Raw genomic sequence first — 13,094 nt, forward strand, 5'->3', positions numbered from 1 at the left:
AAAATGTTAACAACATCATCATTAATACGTTTTATTTTTTCTTTATTATCTAGAGCGAACAGCAAGATATGAATTTATTGCGCTGGTGATAGCAACAGTGTGCTTGGTCATTACTGTGATTGCAAATTTCGTTTTCATCTGTTGCCGAACTTCAAGACCAGTAGGTTCACAATTTAAAGGTAGGTGTTGTTGACAATTACCTTTAGATTGTGAACATACTGATTGCAACAGAGCAATAAAGAAGAAAAAATAGAACCCATTTTCATTCACATATCTTGAGGTCAGAGGTCAACGGACCCCTTTGAAAATGGCCATAACAGCTTTACCACACCAACATTTTGCGCAAGTTTGGCACGTTATTTAACCTAGATGCCAGTACTTTCACTCTAGCTTTAAAACTGAGCCCGCGACAACCTCCAAAAGATCTGTTGCGCTAATGCATTAAAGAAATTAGTGGCATTACAACGATTTTGCATTGACACGTTATTATCGCGTTAACTTTGACAGCCCTAGTTATAACATCTTGACAGAATAGTTTTTAACGTTCATTATTTGCTCCTTTTCATATTGTTTCAGGACTCAACATCTGGGATCTGCAGAAGGCCAACGCAGTTCTGATTCTGTCATGTGCAGCTTTGGCTATAAGTCTGATTGTTATTACCTTCCTGATTTATACCATCAAGATGAAAACGTGTGATTGTTGCAACGGTAATAGAAGTTTCTCATACAGTATTTTGCAAAAGCTAACTTTCTAGGATGTACATTACTGATTTGTGTAAATGAACCTACAGCGTCTTTCTTCTCATATCTGTGTTTTTATTTCATAATACAGCTGCTGTTTCTCTGCAAACAAATGCTGCAACAGCCAGAGGTCATCACCAAAGTCAGCAGGTAATGTGTATAAACAAAATATGTAGCTGGAAACGTTATTGACGTATTTTTCTCTCAACATATATGAATATTAACGTCTGCCATCTCATAACATTTTTCCATATATTTCCTCAGAGAGATGAGTACTCAACAGCTTATTATGCTACAACCCTCACCAAGAGGAAAACTGGCAGAGCAGAGAGAAGGAAGGTAGAAACAGCGGAGAGAGACGATCTACACTGATGTCAGGACTTCAGTGATAGATTAACAATCTACTGGATCTGCTAGTTAAAGATAGACTGTTGTAAATATGCTGCTTCACATCAATTTCACTTCTGATATCGGTAACAATATTGTATTTGGATAACGTTAAACATGTTTCATGTATCATTTTGACATTATTTTCTGTCCCTTCCGTTTGCAATCATCGGATGACATTTTTTTTTATAAAAGGGCATGAATTATCATGATACAAAATGTAATAGTTTTAATGGCTTTTGGTGATATTTAACGGCATCTCATATCTATTAATTCTTGTTTAATTTTTGTGCATTTTTTTATTAAAGTCTTTTATTAAAGGTGTATAATTCTACCACTCAAACAGGCTTTTTGAAAGATTTAACTTGAAATAGTCGGAGAGTTGAAGGTTTGTCTGTCTATTTTTTAAGGTTTTTCAGGTAAAACTTTAGTTTTCTCTTTGCTTTTATAATGGCATAGTTTAATTTTTAAATGTTTACTCATGATCTGAAAATAACTTTATAAGTTAGCATCTAGTATAAGACAGTAAGATTGATTGGTTTTCTTGTTTAATGTTTGCAACACAGTGGAAACAAATAAAATACTTTTAAAGTAAGTGACTCAAACAGCGTCATCATTTTATATTGCTTGATTTTTCTTATTTGTGCTTGCTCATGCTGATATCTTACCACACTTAAGATCCATTGATTATCAAAATGTGTATTGCTATTAAGACTTCACACTGCAAACATGTTACTCACATTTGCTCGTGAAAATAAAAAACAAACAGACTTTGCAAGTAGATTTTGCATCAATAACAAATCCACAGGGTTCAACTAGTAGGCCTGTAATGCATTTTAGCACTTCACGTTTCCTCGTCTGAGAGTCAAAGGGTTTTTGATTAGATGCATGAAGTAAGGTCTGTGGTTAACACAAGCTTAAGAGATTTTATTGTTTTGTTCTACAATATAAAATACGACAGTAAATATCCCACTCGAGGATTTTGAAGCCTTAACGTGTTTTCAAAAAGGCGGTTGCTAACAAGTGGCTAAATGAGACTACTAAACGTCATCACGCCGACACGTCCACCTTTACTTTATTTTCTGTAATAATCCAAAATCCAATGGAAGAATCTCATTGGCTTTTTGTCGAGGGAACACAGGGCGATGCTAACTTCCTGGTTGGCCTACAAAAATAAGTCATCCCTGCACCACTCTATCACTACTGTAACAGCATGAACCAGGGTCGTGTGTAGAAGGTAACCCATGGGTTGGGAAACTCTCGCAAGATGGTTAAGATTAGGTATTGATCTCGAATGGATAAGGTTAAGATAGGTTGTTGGGATACGAGTCTTGTGAGAGTTTATGCCGCATTGTGCAATGTGCATGTTACCTACTACTGCATTTACCCCTTTGAAAATCATAAAGTGGGCATGTCTGTAAAGGGGAGACTCGTGGGTACCCATAGAACCCATTCTCATTCACATGTCTTGAGGTCAGAGGTCAAGGGACCCCATTGAAAATGGCCATGCCAGTTTTTCCTTCGCCAAAATCTAAATTAAGTTTGGAGTGTTATTTAGCCTCCTTTGCGAGAAGCTAGTATGACATGGTCATAGACATGGACATGGACATCTGCCACGACCGGTTGGGTTTAGAGAGAGAGAGAGAGAGAGAGAGAGAGAAAGAGACAGAGAGACATACAGAGACATACGGGCTTTCCAGCGGAGCTTCCAGCTATCTCGGTCCTCCATACTTCTGGCTAGCTCGCCAGCACTCTTCACTCTGCATCTCTCGTCAGCACGTCCATGTATGTTGGTGTGGGACGTCCCCGTGATCGATGCCTGTGCGTTGGCTCCCACAGCACCATCATGCTTGCTGGGAGTTCTTGATGTCTTTGGCAGTGACCAGCAAGTCTCATTCTCCTGGCTGCCACTTTCTCGCTTAGCCTTGCTAGTCTCTTGCCTTTTTATAAAAGTTAAAACAGCAGTGCGAGCCCAGCTTCCTGAGGCTAAAACAGAGAGTGAGAAAGGTAGAAAAGCCCCTTTGTACTGACACTTTAGTTTGAAGCACAACCACACCAATGCTAAAGTTTCCATGCATCATTTGTTCGTCAGTGGTGACTGTGAATGTGTGTGTCTTCTTGTGTGTGTTTGTGTGAAAGTAGAAATGGCGTTATGGCTAAACAAACGCGCTGGTCCCTATAAATAGATAGGTTGTTGGTCGTTCTTTTTGCTTTCTTTTTACACCTTTCAAACAAACCCCCACTCTAACTCTTTGATGATTATTTTGAGGCCAGAGTTTGTGGTGTTGCACTGGGCTGCATTATATTGTCAGGTGTTCCTGTCCATGTTATAGTGGGGGTGTCGACCACTGCACATACATGTTTTATATTAATCACCTTGTTAATCAGTGCATTGTTTCATTTGTGGTTCCCTCCCTCAGATAAAGATATGCAGGTCAGAAACTGTAAATTGTCTCCAGCTGAATGTAATACTGTGAGAGCGTCGCTCTGCTGCTTCCTCTCACCAGCCCTCTGAAAAGAAGTGATGTGAGTATAGAGGATGGATGGTTTAACAGACCTCCTCTGTACGCTGTGCTCTTCCTGTTCAAGTGATTGACAGGCAGAGTGGGCGGGTCATCATTGATGATGTGGAGCATCTGAATTGGCTCACACAACATTTAAAATGGCTCCTCTATCGTCGTGTATCACTCTTGCAAATGGCTGGATGCATCTTTTTTATATGCACACAAATCAATCTGATCTATAAATCTCTGTTTAGTGCTACAGACATTGTTGTAGGGTTTCCTGTTAGACCTAAATACATAGGCCTGTATATTTACAGATAAATAATAACAAAGGCTAGGCTAGGTTAGCTATTGGAAAAAGTTAATTGTAAATCTTCTGTTTGTGGAATCATTTCACTTTCACTAAAAGATGGCAGTGATGTAAAGAGAGCAAATTATATATGTTGTCAAATCCAATCTAATACAGAGGAGCCATTTAATGTAGAAAAGGGAGAAAAATGTTTTATCCTGAATATGTGCACAAATACAGACACTCAATGGTGTGAAGAACACACAAACAAACACTTAGATTGGCAAAGCATTTCAAGCTCGGCACTCTTCCTTAGAAAGCATCCCAATCACAAAATCCAGACAAACTGTTAATATTTTTAACTGCATTGTTTTACATGTGTCACACACTTAGTGTTGTGTAGGATTTGGCGGCATCTAGTGGTGTGGCTGCAGATTGCAACCAACTGAGTACCCCTCCGCTCACTCCTAGCTTTCCAAGACTGCAGTAACGTGAGCCGCACAGTGCAAAACCGTGGTAACGCCATTCACTTCGCTCAGAGGCCATCCTTACCAAAATAGCACTACTTTAGGAGCAACTGAAGTCAGACGGCGGCTGGCGGTACCACGGTTTACACTCTGCAGCTCACGTTACCGCAGTTTCACGTGTGTCGGACAACTATGAGGGCCTTCTGGTTTCAGGTGATTATACACTAATGAAAACACAGTTAGAAAACATAGTAAAAATGGAAAAAATGCACCTGCCATCTATTTTCTATCTAGGCTACAACCTTCATAAATATGGTGGTACAAGATAGATCTAGATATACCCGACTACTACGACTAACATAAAAAATATAAACATAGAATAACTAATATATATATTGTGCAAGTTACAATGTTTTGTTTTTAAATTAAAAATAGTAATAATTGAAGTAGTACAACAGTGAATGAAAACAAAATTTCGTGCAGCAGATTATTTTTGGGTAACTATAGTTCACATTAAGATCAAATCATCTGTTGAGGTTACTCTCTGTGTCAGTTGTAGAAAACCACCATGAAACAAATACGTGCTGTCGGTGTTTTGTCATGTGTTCAAGCTGGGCAATGGGTGGTATTATTTCCACTGGTGGTTTAGTGAAACACTAACATAACGAGGGGCCAATCGGATTGCTCTGAAATTGTTCCCTCCCACTTCATATGATTACATTAAGGCGAATCGTCTTCCAGTACGATCTAATTTAACTGCAGTCTCCAGTGGATAAACCAGAAAATGATGATCGTGTTTTATATTCTGCTGATGCTCAGAGTCGGGCGTAAGTACATGTAGAAATATCAGATTTGCTCTAGATATATATTTATAGTTTTGACAGTAATTTAGCAGCACATGCATGATTCTCTCTCTGTCATTAATCACTGATCAATGCTTCTCTAATATTTTCAGGATGCACAGATGATGAGATCTTTGAGACAAAGACTGTTGGTGTTGGAGATGATGTGACTTTGACGTGTCCTCGCCAGGAATCTGAGTCCCAAGAAATTTTGTTTTGGGTCAGACTTGTTTCTGGAAACTTTCCTGAATTATTGGGAGGAACGTTTATTTTTGATTATCCGGGTGTTAATAAGACTCCTCGTTTTACAGCAGAACAAGGACCTGGAACATTTCTTCTGCATATTCATGAAACAAAGCCAAGCGATACTGGAGTTTACTACTGTATAAAAGTAAACCAACTCAAAATGACATTTTTGAAAGGAACATTTCTGAGAATTAAAGGTAAATAAAATACAGCAAAAGTATCACATTACTTAAAAGATTTATTCATTTATGCTTACATCAAACATTTAATAAAAGCAGATTGCATAGTTTAATTTTCTCCTACATTTTTGTAAGATACTACATGTTTCAATTGTTTATGTATATAAATTAAAAAAAAAATCTTTTAATTAAAGTGGGTAAAGCATGTTTATTATCGTCTTTGTATTTCCCAGGAGCAGAACCTGATATCTCTGCCGTCATTCAAGACTTTCCATCTGATCCGGTCCGTCCAGGAGACTCAGTGACTCTGCAGTGTTCAGTCCTCTCTGACTCTGAGAGCAAATGTCCAGGAGAACACATTGTGTTCTGGTTAAGAGCCAGATCTCATGAATCTCATCCCAGTCTAATTTACGCTCATGGAAACGGTGGAGAATGTGAGAAGAACCTCGAGGCTCACTCTCCACAGGAATGTGTCTACAGCTTCTCTAAGAACGTCAGCTCCTCTGATACCGGGACTTATTACTGTGCTGTGGCCACGTGTGGGGAGATATTTTTTGGAAGTGGAACAAAACTGGACGTGGAAGGTAAATGCAGATCATTTCCATATAAACCATTAATAATCATTACTTTTGATTCTGGTAGAAACAATTGAAATCAAGTATCACAAAACATTTTTTCCTCCTGCGTTATAACTAGGGCTGTCAATCGATTAAAATAGTTAATCACACATTTTTTATCTGTTCAAAATGTACTTTAAAGGGAGATTTGTCAAGTATTTAATACTCTTATCAACATGGGAGTCGGCAAATATGCTGCTTTATGCAAATATATATATATATATTTATTATTGGAAATCAATTAACAATATAAAACAATGACACATATTGTCCAGAAACCCTCACAGGTACTGCATTTAGTATAATAAATATGCTCAAACCATAACATGGCAAACTGCAGCCCAACAGGCAACAGCAGCTATCAGTGTGTCAGTGTGCTGACTTGACTATAACTTGCCCCAAACTGTATGTGATTATCATAAAGTGTGCATGTCTGTAAAGGGGAGACTCGTGGGTACCCATAGAACCCATTTTCATTCACATATCTTGAGGTCAGAGGTCAACGGACCCCTTTGAAAATGGCCATGACAGCTTTTCCACGCCAAAATTTTGCGCAAGTTTGGCGCCTTTTTTAACCTAGATGCCAGTACCTTCACTCTAGCTTTAAAACTGAGCCTGCGACAACCTCCGAAAGATCGGTTAAGCTAATGCATTAAAGAAATTAGTGGCTTTAAAACGATTTTGCATTGACACGTTATTATCGCCTTAACTTTGACAGCCCTAGTTATAACATCTTGTCAAAATAGTTGTTAATTTTCATTATTTGCTCCTTTTCATATAGTTTCAGGACTCAACATCTGGGATCTGCAGAAGGCCAACGCAGTTCTGATTCTGTCATGTGCAGCTTTGGCTATAAGTCTGATTGTTATTGCCTTCCTGATTTATACCATCAAGATGAAAACGTGCGATTGTTGCAACGGTAATAGAAGTTTCTCATTCAGTATTTTGCAAAAGCTAACTTTCCCAGGATTACTGATTACTGATTTGTGTAAATGAACCTACAGCGTCTTTCTTCTTATATCTGTGTTTTCATTTTATAATACAGCTGCAACAGCCAGTGGTCATCACCAAAGTCAGCAGGTAAGGAATTTAAAGAAATGTTCTCTATATATATGTAAATATTAATGCATGCTGTCACATGAGATTTTTCCACATTTTTTATTTATATAGAGAGATGAGGACTCATTGACCTATTCTGCTCCAACCTTCACCAAGAGGAAAACTGGCAGAGCAGAGAGAAGAAAGGTAGAAACAGCAGAGGGAGAGACGATCTACACTGATGTCAGGACTCGAGTGATAGATTAACAATCTACTGGATATGCTAGTTAAAGATAGACTGTTGTAAATATGCTGCTTCACATCAATTTCACATCTGATATCGGTAACAATATTGTATTTGGATAACCTTAAACATGTTTCATGTATCATTTTGACATTATTTTCTTTCCCATCCGTTCGCAATCATTGGAAGACTTTTTTTTATGAAAGGGCATGAATTATCATGATGCAAAATGTAATAGTTTTAATGGCTTTTGGTGATATTATACAGCATCTCATATCTATTATTTCTTGTTTAAGTCTTTTATTAAAGGTGTATAATTGTACCACTCAAACAGGCTTTTTGAAAGATTTACCTTGAAATAGTCGGAGAGTTGAGGAAGGTTTCTTTGTGTCTCTTTTTTAAGGTTTTTCAGGTAAAACTTTAGTTTTCTCTTTGCTTTTATAATGGCATAGTTTAATTTTTAAATGTTTACTCATGATATGTTTATTTTGAAAATAACTTTATAAGTTAGCATCTAGTAGAAGACAGTAAGATTGATTGGTTTTCTTGATTAATGTTTGCAACACAGTAGAAACAAATAAAATACTTTTAAAGTAAGCGACTCAAACAGCGTCATCATTCTATATTGCTTAATGTTTCTTACTTGTGCTTGCTCAAGCTGATATCTTACCACACTTAAAATCTATTGATTATCAAAATGTGTATTGCTATTAAGACTTCACACTACAAACATGTTACTCACATTTGCTCATGAAAATAAAAAACAAACAGACTTTGCAAATAGATTTTGCATGAATAACAAATTCCACAGGGTTCAACTGGTAGGCCTGTAATGCATTTTTAGCAATTACGTTTCCTCGTCTGAGAGTCAAAGGGTTTTTGGTTAGATGCATGAAATAAGGTGCTTAAGAGATTTTATTGTTTTGTTCTACAATATAAAATACGACAGTAAATATCCCACTCGAGGATTTTGAATCCTTTACGTGTCTTCAAAAAGGCGGTTGCTAACAAGTGGCTAAATGAGACTACTAACCGTCATCACACCGACACGTCCGCCTTTACTTTATTTTCTGTAATAATCCAAAATCCGATGGAAGAATCTCATTGGCTTTTTGTCGAGGGAACACATGGTGATGCTAACTTACTGGTTGGCCTGCAAAAATTTGTTATCCTGCACCACTCTATCACTACTGTAACAACCAGAACCAGGGTCGTGTGTAGAAGGTAACCCACAAGTTGGGAAACTCATAAGATCGTTAAAATTAGGTATTGATCTCGACTGTTTAAGGTCGTTGACCAACGAGTCTTGTCAGAGTTTTTGCCAGATTTTGCAATGTGCAGGTTATCTACTACTGCATTTAGCCCTTTGAAAAATCATAAAGTGGGCATGTCTGTAAAGGTGAGACTTGTGGGTACCCATAGAACCCATTCTTATTCACATATCTTGAGGTCAGAGGTCAAGGGACCCCTTTGAAAATGGCCATGCCAGATTTTTGACAGCCCTTATTATTTAAAAAAAAAATATTCGTCTACATAAAAATGTTATCGATGAGACCTTTAAGTCCCTGTGATTGATGACATTCGTTGGCTCCCACAGCACCAGCATGCTTGCTGGGAGTTCTTGATGTCTTTGGCAGTGACCGGCAAGTCTCATTCTCCTGGCTGCCACTTTCTCGCTTAGCCTTGCTAGTCTCTTGCCTTTTTATAAAAGTTAAAACAACAGTGCGAGCCCAGCTTCCTGAGGCTAAAACAGAGAGTGAGAAAGGTAGAAAAGCCCCTTTGTACTGACACTTTAGTTTGAAGCGCAACCACACCAATGCTAAAGTTTCCATGCATCATTTGTTCGTCAGTGGTGACTGTGAATGTGTGTGTCTTCTTGTGTGTGTTTGTGTGAAAGTAGAAATGGTGTTATGGCTAAACAAACGCGCTGGTCCCTATAAATAGATAGGTTGTTGGTCGTTCTTTTTGCTTTCTTTTTACACCTTTCAAACAAACCCCCACTCTAACTCTTTGATGATTATTTTGAGGCCAGAGTTTGTGGTGTTGCACTGGGCTGCATTATATTGTCAGGTGTTCCTGTCCATGTTATAGTGGGGGTGTCGACCACTGCACATACATGTTTTATATTAATCACCTTGTTAATCATTGTATTGTTTTATTTGTGGTCTCCTCCCTCAGATAAAGATATGCAGGTCAGAAACTGTAAATCGTCTCCAGGTTAATGTAATACTGTGAGAGCGTCGCTCTGCTGCTTCCTCTCACCAGCCCTCTGAAAAGAAGTGATGTGAGTATAGAGGATGGATGGTTTAACAGCCCTCCTCTGTACGCTGTGCTCTTCCTGTTCAAGTGATTGACAGGCAGAGTGGGCGGGTCATCATTGATGATGTGGAGCATCTGAATTGGCTCACACAACATTTAAAATGACTCCTCTATCGTCGTGTATCACTCTTGCAAATGGCTGGATGCATCTTTTTTAAATGCACACAAATCAATCTGATCTATAAATCTCTGTTTAGTGCTACAGACATTGTTGTAGGGTTTCCTGTTAGACCTAAATACATAGGCCTGTATATTTACAGATAAATAATAACAAAGGCTAGGCTAGGTTAGCTATTGGAAAAAGTTAATTGTAAATCTTCTGTTTGTGGAATCATTTCACTTTCACTAAAAGATGGCAGTGATGTAAAGAGAGCAAATTATATATGTTATCAAATCCAATCTAATACAGAGGAGCCATTTAATGTAGAAAAGGGAGAAAAATGTTTTATCCTGAATATGTGCACAAATACAGACACTCAATGGTGTGAAGAACACACAAACAAACACTTAGATTGGCAAAGCATTTCAAGCTCAGCACTCTTCCTTAGAAAGCATCCCAATCATAAAATCCAGACAAACTGTTACCATTTTTAACTGCGTTGTTTTACATGTGTCACACACTTGGTGTTGTGTAGGATTTGGCGGCATCTAGTGGTGTGGCTGCAGATTGCAACCAACTGAGTACCCCTCCGCTCACTCCTAGCTTTCCAAGACTGCAGTAACGTGAGCCGCACAGTGCAAAACTGTGGTAACGCCATTCACTTCGCTCAGAGGCCATCCTTACCAAAATAGCACTACTTTAGGAGCAACTGAAGTCAGACAGCGGCTGGCGGTACCACGGTTTACACTCTGCAGCTCACGTTACCGCAGTTTCACGTGTGTCGGACAACTATGAGGGCCTTCTGGTTTCAGGTGATTATACACTAATGAAAACACAGTTAGAAAACATAGTAAAAATGGAAAAAATGCACCTGCCATCTAGTTTCTATCTAGGCTACAACCTTCATAAATATGGTGGTACAAGATAGATCTAGATATACCCGACTACTACGACTAACAGAAAAAATATAAACATGGAATAACTTTATACATTGTGCAAGTTACAATGTTTTGTTTTTAAATTAAAAATAGAAATAATTGAAGTAGTACAACAGTGAATGAAAACAACATTTCGTGAACCAGTTTTTTTTTGGGTAACTATAGTTCACATTAAGATCAAATCATCTGTTGAGGTTACTCTGTGTCAGTTGTAGAAAACCACCATGAAACAAATACGTGCTGTTGGTGTTTTGTCATGTGTTTGAGCTGGGCAATGGGTGGTATTATTTCCACTGGTGGTTTAGTGAAACACTAACATAACGAGGGGCCAATCAGATTGCTCTGAAATTGTTCCCTCCCACTTGATATCATTACATTAAGGCGAATCGTCTTCCAGTACGATCTAATTTAACTGCAGTCTCCAGTGGATTAACCAGATAATGATGATCGTGTTTTATTTTCTGCTGATGCTCAGAGTCGGGCGTAAGTACATGTAGAAATATCAGATTTGCTCCAGATATATATTTATAGTTTTGACAGTAATTTAGCAGCACATACATGATTCTCTCTCTGTCATTAATCACTGATCAATGCTTCTCTAATATTTTCAGGATGCACAGATGATCAGATCTTTGAGATAAAGACTGTTGATGTTGGAGATGATGTGACTTTGACGTGTCCTCGCCAGAAATCTGAGTCCCAAGAAACTTTGTTTTGGGTCAGACTTGTTTCTGGAAATTTTCCTGAACTCTTGGGAGGAACGTTTATTTTTAATTATAAGGCTGTTAATAAGACTCCTCGCTTTACAGCAGAACAAGGACCTGGAACATTTCTTCTGCATATTCATGAAACAAAGCCAAGCGATACTGGAGTTTACTACTGTATAAAAGTAAACCAACTCAAAATGACATTTTTGAAAGGAACATTTCTGAGAGTTAAAGGTAAATAAAATACAGCAAAAGTATCACATTACTTAAAAAATGTATTCATTTATGCTTACATCAAACATTTAATAAAAGCAGATTACGTAGTTTAATGTTTTGCTACATTTTTGTAAGATACTACATGTTTCAATTGTTTATGTATATAAATTAAAAAAAAAATCTTTTAATTGAAGTGAGTAAAGCATGTTTTTTATCGTCTTTGTATTTCCCAGGACCAGAACCTGATATCTCTGCCGTCATTCAAGACTTTACGTCTGATCCGGTCCGTCCAGGAGACTCAGTGACTCTGCAGTGTTCAGTCCTCTCTGACTCTGAGAGCAAATGTCCAGGAGATCACAGTGTGTTCTGGTTCAGAGCCAGATCAGATGAATCTCATCCCAGTTTAATTTACGCTCATGGAAACGGTGGTGAATGTGAGAATAGTACCGAGGCTCGCTCTCAACAGAAATGTGTCTACAGCTTTTCTAAGAACGTTGGCTCCTCTGATGCCGGGACTTATTACTGTGCTGTGGCCACGTGTGGGGAGATATTATTTGGAAATGGAACAAAACTGGACGTGGAAGGTAAATGCAGATCATTTCCATATTAACCATTAATAATCATTACTTTTGATTCTGGTAGAAACAATTAAAATCAAGTATCACAAAGCATTTGTTCCTCCTGCGTTATAACTAGGGCTGTCAATTGATTAAAGAAATGTATTTGCGATTAATCGCACATTTGTTTATCTGTTTAAAATGTATCTTAAAGGGAGATTTGTCAAGTATTTAATACTCTTATCAACATGGGAGTGGGCAAATATGCTGCTTTATGCAAATATATGCATGTATTTATTATTGGAAATCAATTAAAAACACAAAACAATGACACATATTGTCCAGAAACCCTCACAGGTACTGCATTTAGTATAATAAATATGCTCAAATCATAACATGGCAAACTGCAGCCCAACAGGCAACAGCAGCTATCAGTGTGTCAGTGTGCTGACTTGAATATGACTTGCCTCAAACTGCATGTGATTATCATAAAGTGTGCATGTCTGTAAAGGGGAGACTCGTGGGTAACCATAGAACCCATTTTCATTCACATATCTTGAGGTCAGAGGTCAACGGACCCCTTTGAAAATATCCATGACAGCTTTTCCACGCCAAAATTTTGCGCAAGTTTGGCGCCTTTTTTAACCTAGATGCCAGTACCTTCACTCTAGCTTTAAAACTGAGCCTGCGACAACCTCCGAAA

The 13,094-nt window shown here is 38.1% G+C and overlaps 2 protein-coding genes across 2 annotated transcripts in view; both read left to right on the top strand.

Annotated features, from left to right (window-relative positions):
* The window catches only part of LOC141775662 (uncharacterized), a 53,625-nt gene that overhangs the window by 1,804 nt on the left and 38,727 nt on the right, over positions 1-13,094 (top strand). The window contains exons 4-5 of the mRNA XM_074649252.1: positions 4,162-4,173; positions 12,101-12,418. Coding sequence (XP_074505353.1) covers positions 4,162-4,173; positions 12,101-12,418 — 330 coding nt within the window. The remainder of the gene's footprint in view (positions 1-4,161; positions 4,174-12,100; positions 12,419-13,094) is intronic.
* On the top strand, positions 5,173-10,525 carry LOC141775886 (signal-regulatory protein beta-2-like). Its single transcript, XM_074649629.1, has 4 exons — positions 5,173-5,215; positions 5,344-5,673; positions 5,889-6,239; positions 10,509-10,525. The coding sequence occupies exons 1-4, from the start codon at positions 5,173-5,175 to the stop codon at positions 10,523-10,525; spliced, it is 741 nt and encodes a 246-aa protein (XP_074505730.1).

The sequence above is a fragment of the Sebastes fasciatus genome, chromosome 10 (genome assembly GCF_043250625.1).
Source record: "Sebastes fasciatus isolate fSebFas1 chromosome 10, fSebFas1.pri, whole genome shotgun sequence".
NCBI lineage: Eukaryota > Metazoa > Chordata > Actinopteri > Perciformes > Sebastidae > Sebastes > Sebastes fasciatus.

Coding starts and splice junctions, on each gene's coding strand:
- LOC141775886 (XM_074649629.1), top strand. CDS start 5,173: ATGATGATCGTGTTTTATATTCTGCTGATGCTCAGAGTCGGGC. Junction 5,216..5,343: donor GCTGATGCTCAGAGTCGGGC/GTAAGTACATGT, acceptor TAATATTTTCAG/GATGCACAGATGATGAGATC. Junction 5,674..5,888: donor AACATTTCTGAGAATTAAAG/GTAAATAAAATA, acceptor TGTATTTCCCAG/GAGCAGAACCTGATATCTCT.